A 14,585-nucleotide genomic window follows, 5' to 3' on the forward strand; every position below is an offset into this window, starting at 1 on the left:
TATACACCTCAAACGTTTCAATAATTTAACAAACTAGATACAAGGAAAATGAGATAGCGCCTATTCTCAAAGCACTTACTGTCAACTAAAGGAAAAATACTATGCTCAAAGTCATAATTATTCTACAGGAACATAGAGGAGGGAAGAATCAGAAACTTCTTGGAAAATGATGTTTGAGCTGATTCTTGGAGAAAAAAAGTTAGTCACAGAAGAGGAGACTAGACTACATCGGTGGTATTAAACCCATTGCCATCAAGTCAATTCCAATTCATAGGACCCTATAGGACAGAGTAGAATTGCCCCATAGAGTTTCCAAGGAGTGGCTGGTGAATTCGAACTGCCAACCTTTTGGTTAGCAGACTGAGCTCTTAGCCACTGCTCCACCAGGGCTCCTCAGTGGTATTAAAACAAAAAAAAAAAAACAAACCCAGTGCCATCGAGTCAATTCTGACTCATAGCGACCCTAGTGGTATTAGTGCTGTAAAAGTCTTTGAGTGGTGTAAACGTGCTTGGCTGCTAATCAAAAGGTTGGCTGTTCAAACCCACCCAGCAACTCTGGAGGAGAAAGATACAGCGATCTGCTTCTATAAAGATTACAGTCTAGGAAACCCAATGGGGCAATTCTGCTGTGTCACATGGGGTTACTATGAGTCGAAATTGACTCAACAGCACCTAACAACTACAACTAACCTCAAGATTGGCAGTATGAATCCATCCAGTGGCACCACGGAAGTAAAATCTGGCAATCTGTTTCTGTAAAGATTATACCTGAGAAAACCCTATAGAGAAGTTCTAATGTGTAACACATGGGGTCGATGTGAGTTAGAAGCAACTTGACAGCAACACATTTGGGGCTTTTTTGTTGTTGTTTGTTTTTTACTTTATTAGTACTGTACAAGAATGCAAGTGTTCAAAAAACACTTTTAAAAATTTAGGAGAAAAAAACCTGTAAAACTTGTTCCTTGGTTGGTTTTGGTCTCTGAGTAAGAGGAGGGGTTAAAAATAACTTCCGATTTTCTCTCTCAGGTGATTGCGTGGTTGATGAACCAACTGAAAATTACAATGCAAGAGAAAGAGCTAGTTTAACAAAAAAAGATGAGTCTAGTTTAGGAAACTTTAAGATACCTGTGCAATGTTCATCGGATGTCCTGCAAAGAGTTAGGCATATAAATCTAAAATTTAGGTGAAATTTTGGATTAGAGATATAGATTTGGAGTCCTACAAAAAGTAGCTAAAACAAAAAAGGAGGCATAGAATAAAAAGGACAGAAGACTTTGAATGAAGGCATGGGGAATCATAACATCTAAGAGATATGCGAAGAAAGAGTTGCTTATTAAAGCGACAAAAGAGAGATGGCCAAAAAGTAAGATGGAAGTCAGGGTAGGGATGTTTGTTAGAACCAAAGAGAACAGAGTTACACTGTCCAAGACAATAGTCACTAGTTACATTTGACCATTGAGGATTTGAAATATGCCTAGTACACCTGAGGAACTAAATTTTTTATTTTTATTCATTTTAATTTAAAAGCCAATAATTGATTCAGTTATTGGAAAACTGTCAAGTATGTTTGGGTCATCTTGGGCATGTGAACCTACTTTTTCAGTGATAAATTCTATGAAATCTAAACACAGATCAAGTATTCCCGATGAAAATTTAGCATCAGAATTAAGTTGTTGTTGCTGTTAGGAAACCCTGGGGGTGTAGTGGTTAAGAGCTACAGCTGCTAGCCAAGAGGTGGGCAGTTCAAATCCACCAGATGCTCCTTGGAAACTATATGGGGCAGTTCTACTCTGTCCTATAGGGTCATTATGAGTCAGAATCGACTCGATAGCAACGGGTTTGGCTTTGGTTTTTTTGTTGTCATTGCTGTTAGGTGCTGTCGAGTCAGTTCAGACTCATAGCGACCCTATGTACCACAGAACAAAACACTGCCCGGTCCTGTGACATCCTTACAACCATTGTTATGCTTGAGCCCATTGTTGCAGCCACTGTGTCAATCCATCTCGAGGGTCTTCCTCTTTTCCACTGATCCTGTACTTTACCGAGCATGATGTCCTTCTCCAGAGACTGATCCCTCCTGACAAGATGTCCAAAGTATGTAAGAAGCAGTCTCACCATCCTTGCTTCCAAGGAGCATTCTGGCTGTACTTCTTCCAAGACAGATTTGTTCATTCTTTTGGCAGTCCATAGTACATTTAATATCCTTTGTCAATTCATCAATTCTTCGGTCTTCATTACTCATTGTCCAGCTTTCACATTCATATGATGCGATTGAAAATACCATGGCTTGGGTCAGGCACACCTTAGTCTTCAAGGTGACAACTTTGCTTTTCAACACTTTAAGGTGGTCCTTTGCAGCAGATTTGCCCAATGCAATGCGTCTTTTGATTTCTTGACTACTGCTTCCACGGCTGTTGATTATGGATCCAAGTAAAATGAAATCCTTGACAACTTCAACCTTTTCTCCATTGATCATGATGTGACTTATTGGTCAAGTTGTGAGGGTTTTTGTTTTCTTTATGTTGAGGTTACTGAAGGCTGTGGTCTTCGATCTTCATTAGTAAGTGCTTCAAGTCCTCTTCACTTTCAGCAACCAAGATTGTGTTATCTGCATAACGCAGGTCGTTAATGAGTCTTCCTCCAATCCTGATGCCCCACTCTTCTTCATGTAGCCCAGTTTCTTGGATTATTTGCTTAGCATACAGATTGAATAGGTATGGTGAAAGGGTATAATCCTGATGCACACCTTTCCTGACTTTAAACCACTCAGCATCCTCTTGTTCTTTCTGAACAACTGCCTCTTGACCTATGTACAGGTTCCTCATGAGCACAATTAAGTGTTCTGGAATTCCCATTCTTCACAGTGTTATCCATACTTTGTTATGATCCACACAGTCGAATGCCTTTGCATAGTCAATAAAATACAGGTAAACATCCTTCTGGTATTCTCTGCTTTCAGCCAGGATCCATCTGACATCAGCAAATATATTCCTGGTTCCACGTCCTCTTCTGAAACCAGCCTGAATTTCTGGCAGTTCCCTGTCGATATACTGCTGTAGCCACTTTTGAATGTTCTTCAGCAAAATTTAGCTTGTGTGTGATATTAATGATATTGTTCTATAATTTCCACATTTGGTTGGATCACCTTTCTTGGGAATAGGCATAAATATGGATCTCTTCCAGTTGGTTGGCCAGGTAGCTCTCTTCCAAATTTCTTGGCATAGACGAGTGAGCACCTCCAGCGCTGCATCCATTTGTTGAAACATCTCAATTGATATTCTGTCAATTCCTGGAGCCTTGTTTTCCACCAAGTTCAGTGAAGCTTGAACTTCTTCCTTCAGTACCTGATCACATGCTACCTCTTGAAATGGTTACATCAACTAAATCTTTTTGGTATAATGGCTCTGTGTATTCCTTCCATCTTCTTTTGGTGCTTCCTGTATCGTTTAATATTTTCCCCATAGACTCTTTCACTATTACAACTTGAGACTTGAATTTTTTTTCAGTCCTTTCAGCTTGAGAAATGCTGAGCATGCTGTAAATATAAAATACACACTAGTTTTGAGGATTTCATATGAAGAAAATGATGTATTTTGATGACATTTTGAAATAATATTTTGAGTACACTGAGTTAAATAAAATGTTATTAAAGTTCATTTCATGTGTTTCTTTTTTACTTTTTAAATGTGGCTAATAAGCATCATAGCTTGCATTGTATTCCTATTGGACTTAAAGTGTTTCGGGAAAGATGTAATCATGAGTGACTATTAGGAGACAATTCTCTGTGGGTCTCATACTTCCGTATGTCTTGTGAGGCACTGAGTACACTTTATTCCAGACTATCTTTTCAAGAATATTTGTATTTGCACCTTGGAAGACGAAGATTGTGTCTCCCTCCAGAGCAAAGGGCATGCATGATAACTGCCCATTATAGATCTCGGTTCCCTAAGCTGGGAGTTCCTCTCTTGTAAACAAGTCAATGTGTGTGCAGACGTTGTCTGTCCCTCTTTAAATTACTTCATGGGAATTGGGTTTCAGAGAACCAGCACAAAAATGCTGATACTCTGGCTGTGAGTAATAAACTTTTCTTCATCCCTGACGCGGAAGTCTCAGATCCTCTGCCAACATCCATGACCCTGTGGCAGGCTAGCTTTTCAGCTTGCAAGAAGGGTAAAAACTCAGACCTCTCATAGTTCTTAACAGTGACTATGCCAGTTTATACTGCTGTATAACAAACTACCCCCAAATTTAGTGACTTAAACCAATAACAATTAAAGACAGACACAGATCAACGAACTAGAGAGCCCAGAAATAGACCCATACAAATAAGATCAAATAATTTTTGACGAAGATACTAAAGCAATTCAATGAAGTAAACATCTTTTCAACAAATGATTCTGAAATAAATGACTATCCATATGCCAAAAAATGAGCCTTGACGTATACTTACACCTTATACAAAAATTAACTCTAAATGAAATATAGACTTAATTTAAAATGTAAGCCCATAAAACTCTTAGAAGCAAATATAGGAAAAAATCATTGCGATGCTAGGTTAGGCCAAGAGTTTTGGGTATGACACCAAAAGTATAACCCATAAAAGAAAAAACTGATAAATTAGGCTTCATAAAAATCAAAAACATTTGTTTTGTGAAAGACACCATTAAGAGAATAAAAAGACACACTATAACCTGGGAGAATGTATATGCAAATAACATACCTGATAAAGGACTTGCATCCAGAAGATCTTTTTTTTTAACTCTCACAAGTCAACAATAAGAAAACACACAACTGAAAAAAAAGTGAGCAACATATTTGAACAGATACTTCATCAATAAGAAGTATGAATGGCAAATACACACATGAAAATTTGCTCAACATTATTAAGGAAACATGAATTAAAACCATGATAAGATACCACCACACATCTATTAGAATGGAAATACCAAGTGCTAATGAGGATTTGGAGTAATTGGAACTATAATTAATTCACTACTGATAGGAATGTAAAATGATACAGCCACTTTGGAAAAGTTTGGGATTTTCTTATAAAATTAAACATGTACTTTCCATATGACCCAGTAATCCTACTCTTAGGTATTTTATGCAAGAAAAATGAAAGGTCATGTTCACATAAAATCCTGTATATAAATGTTTAAAGCATCTTTACTCAAAGCTGTTAAAAATGAAAACAATCCTTCAACTGGTGCGTGAATAAACAAACTGTGATGCATCCAAACAATAGAATCTTACTCAATAATCAAAAAGAACAAATAATGATACATACAACATGATAAATCTCAAACCCATTGTTATAAATGAAAGAAATGACACTCCAAAAGCTATAAACTGTATGATTCCATTTATAAGCAGAAGTTCAAGGGAATTTTGGGTGGTGATGGAACTGTTAAGAATCTTGCTTCAAGTGGTAGTTACATGACTCCATGCATTTGTCAAAACTCATTAGAACTACATAACAAAAAGAAGGAATTTTACTACATGCATTTTAAAATGAAGAATAACAATAATAATTTCTCAAAGTCTCTGGGCCCACTGGACTTGGTTGGGTGCTTCTTTGGTTCTATGCACCATTAGCCAGGGTAACTCACTAAGCTGAATTCTTTTGGCAACTGAGCTAGAATGGAAGGATCAAGAGGTTTCACTGCGTGTCTGGTATGTTGGTTGTCCTCCATGTGGTCTCTCCATACGGTTAGCTTGGACTTAACGATTTTTGACCAATGTAGCAGAAATGTCATTATGCCAGTTTGGTGCCTAATTTTAAGATGTCTGGCAGTTTCTGTTTTTACTCTTGGAAGCCAGACATCATGTAAGAAGTTTGGCTATCGTAAAACTACTTTGCTGTGAGGAAGCTCAGATTAAAGGGGAAGGGAAATAGAATCTACCTCTTGAGGAGTATTAGGGTGTGTGCACACAGGGAGGGAAGGAAATGGCAGCAGCCATCTTTGGAGGCTACTTAACATCCTAACAAAGGTAGTAGAAAATGTCTTAAAGGGCTGAAAAATGTCTATTTATTCAGCAATTTACTCACTGTGACCCATACAAGAGTAATTTTATTAAAGTGATAATGGAATTCCAGGCCAAATTATAAACATCTAAAAATTGACTGGAACATGATAAAATGAAGACGGTAACTATACATTACTTTGTTAATAAATTTGAATAAGAAGGAAAGGGGAAAGGTTACAGGATAAATAGTGCATAACACAAAAGCAATGAAAGTTTTCCAAAGTATGAAAAAGACCTGAAATGTTTATTGAAATGTCTACAAACTGAAGGGATAGAGCCATTGAGGAGAGAAAAAACTATATGGAAGATTTAAATAATACATGAAGAAAGAAAGTAATGTAACATTTTTTTGCACTCCAAAGTAGGGAAGGACTTCCTGAATGGACAAAAGCAAGGAATCCAAAAAAGAAATCACACATACTGATAATTTAAAAGACAAATGGCTGACCACATTAAAATACTTGGTAGAAAAGTAAACCATGATCATTCAAAATATAAAATGTTAATAATGCTCAATCCCACTAGGTAGGGTTTGCAAATTAAAACAATGATAAAACATCTTTTTCCCCAACAGATTGACAAAAATTGGAAATATTGATAATATCCAGTGATGGGAGAGAATAAGGAGATGGACACTTACATCCTCTTGGTTGTAATATAATCGGTACAAATTATTTGGGAAGTAATTTGGTAGGACTTGTTAAAATTCAAAACAAGCATATTATCTGAACCAGAATTTCAACTTCTAGTGATTTATTCTATGAAAATAAAAGCATAAGGGTATAAAGATAAATGTATAAAGATATATAAAAAAAAAACCAGTTTTTTTTTAATATATAAGGGTATAAAGATATATGGATTTTTGTATTATAAATAATAATGAAAAATTGGAAAGGATCTAATATCTGTAACACAGGATTGTTGATACTACAATGCAACCATACAATTGTGCCTTATGGAGCCAATAAAAAAATAAGGTAAATATTTTTATATCAACGTGAAAGAAAAAAGCTAACTGCAGATCAACAAGTACAGAATGATTCTAGTCTTTCAAAATATGAAACTTTGTGGTTAACTCTCTCTACAGACCTTGCAAACATACAGGAAAAAGTCAGAAAGAAAATTAACATAGGTCACTTTAGGGAAGATGAAATTGGATAGGTGATAGAGGAACATTCATGTGACAACTTTAGATAATTTTTTAAAGCACTAGAAGTACAGATGATTTTTCCTTTTGTTGTTTTCTAGAATTTTTCTGAAATAGAGAGCAAACAATTTTTGGTACCAAGTCCTGGAGGAGTCTGGACAGGAAAGAATCAAAGGCATAAATGGAAGGATGCCCCTCAAACATGACAAGACACCTCATTCTCTGAAAATGCATGAAAAGAGGCAGGAATGGGTAGGGATATGGATCAGCTGGAGTGCAGGAGGCAGGAGTGGGAGAGCTGGAGGTAGGACATCTTGCCTCATCACCCTGGTTCCTCAGTGAAAGTGAGGATGGGAACTGGGCTTGAGGAGAGTGGTCAAGGTTTGGGACAGTCAATGAGGGAAAAAGAAAAGGATGCTCACCAAGGACAGGGAGGAAAAGTGCACCCATGAAGTTTTTATAGCTGGGCCCTGGTAATGTAGTGGTTAAGAGCTATGGCTGCTAACCAAAAGGTCAGCAGTTCAAATCTACCAGGTGCAACTTGGAAACCCTATGGGCCAGTTCTACTCTGTCCTATAGGGTCACTTCGAGTCAGAATCAACACAATGGCAATGGGTTTTATTTGTTCGTTTGTTTGGGTCTAGGAATGACACCCTAACTGCAAGAAAGGCTGGGAAGGTAGTCTTACTGTGTGACCAGAAGACAGGAAAATGGATTTTGGTGGACTGCTAACAGTCATTGCCACATTGTAACTGCCTTAGATTTTCTCTGTAACATAGATCATTTTTGCCCCATTCTTTTACACATTTGTATTAATGTTTATACTCATCCATACTCAGTTTTAACAAGTTTGTTTGTTTGTTTTTAATAAAGACTGTTGAAGCTGGAAGGGACTTTGGAAATCCTCTCATGCGTTCCTTCCTTTGTGAATGAGAAAATGGTGACTCACAGAGAAAACAATTTTCCACTGTGGCATAGGAGCGGCTGGTGCATTTGAACTGCTGACCTTTTGAGTTAACAGCTGAGCTGTTAACCACTGCACCACCAGGGCTCCATAAATGGTGGTGAAAAAAAATTTTTTTTTTTCAGTCAGTGTAATTTCCACAATGCCGCACAAATCCTCAGTAACCATGATTTAAAGAAATGGGATACTGTGCCTGTATCATGACAAATAAATGTCTCACAATTAAGACAAGAATTATGCAATTTAGGATTATATTAGATAAAAATGACCCCTGTTGAAAGAGATGCCATGATATAAATAAATACTACAATTAATTTTATGTGAAATGCATAAAATAAGTGAGCACAAATGAATAATTTGAGTTGATGTGTATTTTTATATGGAGTCCCTAAGTGGTACAAACCATTAATACACTGAGCTGATAACTAAAAGTTGTGCCTCAGAAGAAAGGCCTACTGATCTCCTTCTGAAAACTCAGCCATTGAAAACCCTGTGGAGCACAGTCCTACTCTGACACACACAGGGTCACTACGAATTGAAATCAACTCTACAGCAACTGTTTAAAATTTTTTAATTATGTTTTTAACACTAGGAGTTTCTTTGAATCCTATAATTTGCACAAAATGCAAGATCTGCAAAGTACTACTGAATGATTCTCTTCCCTGGTATACTGTGCCTTTGGAAGGATTACAGTGGCCTCTACAGCTTCAGCAGAAATAATGCAGTTTGGGGAGGTAAAAGAAAAACGACAATTTAAACATCAACAATTAATATGCCTCTGAAATTCACTTTACCTTCTAGAACTGAATGAAAATATTTATGTAAAGACCACATTTTAAGCAGAGCACACTACCGCATGTACAGCAGGTGCCTATTTATGCAAAAAGATATGCAATAAAGATTAAGATATACAGATATATGCATATTTGCAGATTATTTTGAGGAGAACATTCTAGGAAATGGCACCTGAAATTGCGAACTGCCACCTTGGGAGATTTAATTTTCACAGTAAACTTTCTTATACTATTTGAATTATTTGATCGCATGCATTAATTTTTCAGATAAGAAACATATTAATAAAGTATAATTGCCTTTTAGAGAAATGGTATGCATCCAAATTTTAAGCCTCTTTAGAGAAACTCCTTTAACTTAAGACAAGTAAATTAAACTTTGTGTCTTCTGATTCTGCAATTTAAATTAAAATATACCTTCCTTAACTCTGTATTAGCTTATTAGACACAGCCCAGTATCTTCAGAGTTTAGCTGCAAAAAAAGGAGCAGTCTATACTAACTCAGAGTTGGTTAACCAAAAAATTTTTGAATGAGTAGACTCTTTTTTATTTGCTGTTTTTTATCTGCTAATTTCTTTAAATTGAATAAAACTTGTTAGTATTCACACGGTTAAAATATTAATATAAAATAGTATACAATGAAAGGTAGATCTATATTCTAACTCAGTCCTCCCTTTCCAAAGGAAACTTACTCTGTGTGTATCTGTCTAGAAATGTCAATAAGCAATTTTTGAGTGAATGAATAAGTAATCTTTTTTTAACTGAGTGCTTACTATATGCCAAGTATCTTTCTGGGTATAGTGGACAAAGAGTAAACAAAAACTAAGGTGTTTACCTCATGCAGCTGAGGACATGCTAGTGGGAAGAGACAGGTAATATATACCTGAACTAATGCATACATATTATGCCTGGAAGTTATAAGTAATATGAAAAAGAAACACAAACGACAGACTGGGGAGTGCTGGGAAAGTGACATTTGAGCAGATACCAGAATTAAATTGAGGGAGGGGAGCATGGAGATCTGGGGTAACAGCCAACCAGACAGGAAGAACAGCCTGTGCTAAGGTCGTAAGATGGAGTCTGTCTGGAATTCAAGAAACTGCCAACCAGCCAGTGTGGCTAGAGAGCAGAGAGCAAAAAAAGAGAGCAAGCTTGAGGAGATAAAGCTAGAGTAGCACCAAGGGGCAAGATCATGTGAGGCTTGGGAGACAACTGAAAGATGCTGGGTTTTATTCTGAGAGAAAGAGGGGGATCTGTCCCCCTATCTATCCTACCCTCCAAAGTCTGGCTACTTCTTATCATACAGGTCTCACCTCATCTCAAAGATCACTTCCCTAGGCCTTTCTTGAACTCTCTAAAGTGGTCCGTCCCCCATCTTATTTTACTTAGATGTTCACTCTGTATCGTCTGCTTCTTCCCACAGAATGTTTTATAAGAAAAAAGTACCTGTACCTTATCACACTCTTTATCCCCTGATGCGGCTTTATTTTTCTTCTTGGTACTCATTACCACTACAAATACATATATATAACCCAGTATACAAATACGTATATATACATGCATGTATATAACCAAAAAAAAAAAAAAAAAAACCCCATTGCCGTCAAGTCAATTCCAACTCATAGCGACCCTACCAGACAGAGTAGAACTACCCCATTGAGTTTCTAAGGAGCACCTACGTGGATTTGAACTGCCAGCCTTTTGGTTAGCAGCCTAGCACTTAACCACAACGCCACCAGGATTTCGGTGCATGTATATGCATGTGTATACATGTATGGTTTGCATATGTGTGTATATATACTTCCACATTGGCTGCAACAATGGGCTCAAACATAGTAAGGATTGTGAGGATGTCAGAGGACCGGGCAGTGTTTTGTTCTGTTGTACCTACTCCAGGGCACCTAATAGCAACAACAAATATATATATAGAAGCTGGAACCTGTGTAAGGCAGAAACCTGTTACGAGAAGGAAAATGCAAATATTTTCCACTAGAACAAGTGCTAGAAAAGTAAAGACTGCATAAGACTGCAGTGTCAAAGGCTGGAAACTTGCGAGATCCAGAAAAACAAGGCAGTACCATCAAGTTCCAGCTCTCACAGGTTTCACTCTATATATTTGTGTGTGGGTTTTTATGTATATATGTATATAGCCCTGGTGGCACAGCAGCTAAGTGCTCAGCTATTAACCGAAAGATCAATGGTTCCAACCCACCAGCAGCTCCATGGTAGAAAGATGTAGCAGTCTGCTTCCGTTAAGATTTACGCCTTGGAAACTGTATGGGGCAGTTCTACTCTGTCCTATAGGGTCACGATGAGTTGGAATCGACTCAGTCGCAATGGGTTTGGGGATGTATATATAAAAATCACCTCCCCTAATAGAATACTAGCTGTATGAGAGCAGGTGTTTTATCTGTTTTCTTCACTGTTATGCCTCAAGAGCCTAAAACCACATCTGGCACATGGTGGGTGTTCATAAATACTTCTTGATGAAAAATATTGGAAAATTAAATGATGAATATGTGTAGGGCATATAACAGCTATGATGAAAACAAAGACTACTACGTCAACAATTGTGAACACAACACAGGTCTGTGCTCCTGAACCAAGTCCCTTTTGTCTCTTCAGATACTTTTTCATTAACATGTCACCTCTTCCTCTCATAGGCTTCCTCCCTTCAGCTATTGTAATATTGTATAATGTTGTTGTTAGTTGCCATCTAATTGATTCCAACTCATGGTGACCTTATGTATAACAAAACTAAATATTGCCTGGTCCTGTGCCATCTTCATGATTCTTGGTATGTTTGGGTCCCTTGCTGTGGATATTGTGTCAATCCATAGCATTTCCTCATTTTGGTTGGTCCTCTACTTCACCAAACATAATGCCCTTTTCTAGCGACTGGCTTTCCTGATGACGTGCCCAAAGTCTCGATATACTCACTTCTGAGGAGCATTCTGGTTGTATATCTTCTAAGACTGATTTGTTTGTTCTGTTGTTAGTCCACAGTATATTCAGTATTCTTCGTCAACTCCAGCTTGAATGCATCAATTCTTCTTCTATCTTCCTGTGTAATATTGTTGCTATTGTTGTTAGCTACCCTCAAGTCAGCTCTGACTCTTGGAGACCTCGTGCACAGTGGAACTAAACGCTGCCCTGTCCTGCACAATCCCCATGATCAGTTGCTGATCCAACTGTTGTGATCCATAGGGTTTTCACTGGCTGATTGTCTGAAGTAGATTGCCAGGTCTTTTTTTCTATTCCATCTTAACCTAGAAGCTCTGCTGAAACCTGTAATATTAGCCCACCATAAAAAAAGGAAAACAATAAAATATATCTTCCTTAACTCTATATCATTTTACTAGATAAAGTCCAGTATCTTCGAAGTTCAACTGCAAAATAAGAGTGATCTATATATTAGCTGAAAGCAGCCTTGGTGGTACAGTGGTTAAGCACTTGGTTGCTAACCAGAAGGTCTGCCATTTGAACCCAGACACTCTGCAGAAGAATGTGGCAGTTTGCATCTGTAAAAATTACAGCCTTGGAAACCCTATTGGGGCTGTTTTACTATGTCCTTTGGGTCGGTATGGGTCAGAATTGACTCAAAGGCAGCAGGTTTTTTTGTTTTTGTTTTTTTTAAATACTTAGCTCACAGCTGGTTAACCAAAACAAATCTTGAATGAGTAGACTCTTTAATTTACTGTATGTACCTATTAACTAATTTCTTTAAGTTGAAATAAACTAGTTAATATTCAAGTGGTTAAAATAAAAATTATGAAATAGTATGCAACGAAAGGTAGAGTTTTTTTCTCAGTCCTCTCTTTGCAAAAGAAACTGAGCGTATTCTGTGTATCTTTCCAGAAAGTATGTATGCATATCCAGGCATATAAATCCTCTTAAACTATCAAATAATAACATATTGTACATATAAGTATGCACTTTGGCTTTCTTTCCCGTAAAAACACATCTTGGATAACTTCCTAAAGTACATGTAAAGAGCTGCATCATTCTTTTCACTGGCTACATAGTGTTTTGTCACATGGCTATAATGTCATACATTTAACTAGTCCCATATTTATAGACATTTAGGGTGCATCCGGTTGTTTGCTACTGTAAACAATGCTGCAGTTAACAGCCTTGTATATATATCCTTGCACGCTCCTTCAAATATATCTATAAATTCTTAAAAGTGGAATTGCTGGGATAAAGGTTGTGTGTGTCTTCAGGTTTGATTGAAAGCAGGAAATTACCTTCCGAAATGGTATTACGAAATCAGCAGTGCTTTCAGTCTTCTTAATAGTGAACAGTTTTTAGTAACGGTAAGTCAAACCATATTTTTGGTGAATGGAAGGGGGTAGTTCTTGATGCTCTTTAAATCAAAAAACAAAAGGACTGAAACAACACCTAAAGAAAATGTTAGTACTCTGCTATGAAACATATTTAAGATAAAGGAAAACAAAGTACTGTTTCTGGGAAAGAATTACTTGAAATCACTTTGCTTTATCTGGTAATAAATGTCAGCACATTACAAAATGAACTTTCCCAGTCTTCAGTAATTCTCTCCCCTAAGTCAGCCTCTTAGGAACTCACAACCAATGGAAACATGAGTTTTAAAAAAAAATTGAACTCAGAGGCACAACTGTTTTCCTGCGCTTCTGGCTGGGCAGTTGAGTTTCAACTCTTTTGAGCTTTTGGTTTCGTTTTAACTGTCAGAGTGCTTCTTTAAAGGTCCTAATTCTCTTTTTTTAGTGATTTGTTTCTCTGCTTTATTTCTTCTACAGATTATGAGCCCTTTAAGGGTGGGATGGAGGACGGTGTTTGTATACTTCTGTCTAATCTTCAGCGGTTTTCAGCCGCTCTCCGCTGCTGTCCTGGATCTGCAGTCGCCGGCAACTGCACTCTTCCAGACCTTTAAACCCCCCTTCACCCTTCAGTGGTGGACGCGCCGCCTGGCTCGCGCCCCCCCTCCGCCCGAACGCCCCATGGAACGTCCCGTGACGTCATAATGCCCCGGACCAATCAGACGCGGCGTTTAGGAAATTTTAAACTTAAAGGCGGGGTGGCTCTTGGGCCAGTGGATGTAGGGGAGGCGCCGTACCTGGCGAGTCATCATCAGTTCTCTGGGGCCGGGTCTGGTACGATGGCGGAGGAAGGGGCTGTAGCCGTCTGCGTGCGGGTCCGGCCGCTCAACAGCAGGTAGGTGCACCAGGCCCTGGTCCGGTTCCGACTTCGGCCGCCGGCGCAGGCCGGGGCGGGACGGGTGAGTCCTTGGGTGTTTCCCAGAGCTGCCCCTTCCCTCGTCTTTCGGCTTTGTACGCGCTTTGTGCTTCGGTTACCTTCTCGGTAAAGAGACTGGAAAGAATTAGAGAATCTAGAAAGCAGTTTCTTGCTACGGGACTCAGGCTTGCTGACGTTAAACACCCTAACCGCGGAGCTCCACTGCCTTATCCCGCATCTGCTCCCCACCCCTCTTCTCTCCCTAGGGAAGTCAATCCTGAGATCCTTCAGACACTTATCACAGTCATTTTACACTCACCTTACTTTTCCTATCTAAACTCCCTGAGGGCAAGGACTAGTCTGTCTTGTAGCATTGTATTCAGTAGGGACTGGGACAAGATTTCATGCATTCATTCACTTAGCAAGTATTTATCAACACTGA

At 38.3% G+C, this 14,585-nt stretch overlaps 1 protein-coding gene across 4 annotated transcripts in view; it reads left to right on the top strand.

The window, feature by feature from the left end:
• Positions 1-13,014: 13,014 nt before the first annotated feature.
• CENPE (centromere protein E) overlaps positions 13,015-14,585 on the top strand; it is a 72,840-nt gene continuing 71,269 nt past the window's right edge. For 3 of the 4 annotated variants that reach the window (XM_064285489.1, XM_064285491.1, XM_064285492.1), the window contains exon 1: positions 13,016-14,122. In XM_064285489.1, the coding sequence (XP_064141559.1) occupies positions 13,932-14,122 (191 nt within the window). In that variant the 5' untranslated portion in view covers positions 13,016-13,931. Of the gene's footprint in view, positions 14,123-14,585 lie in introns of all 4 variants that reach the window. The other variant, XM_064285490.1, reaches the window with a different exon arrangement.

The sequence above is a fragment of the Loxodonta africana genome, chromosome 5, assembly GCF_030014295.1.
Source record: "Loxodonta africana isolate mLoxAfr1 chromosome 5, mLoxAfr1.hap2, whole genome shotgun sequence".
Taxonomy (NCBI): domain Eukaryota; kingdom Metazoa; phylum Chordata; class Mammalia; order Proboscidea; family Elephantidae; genus Loxodonta; species Loxodonta africana.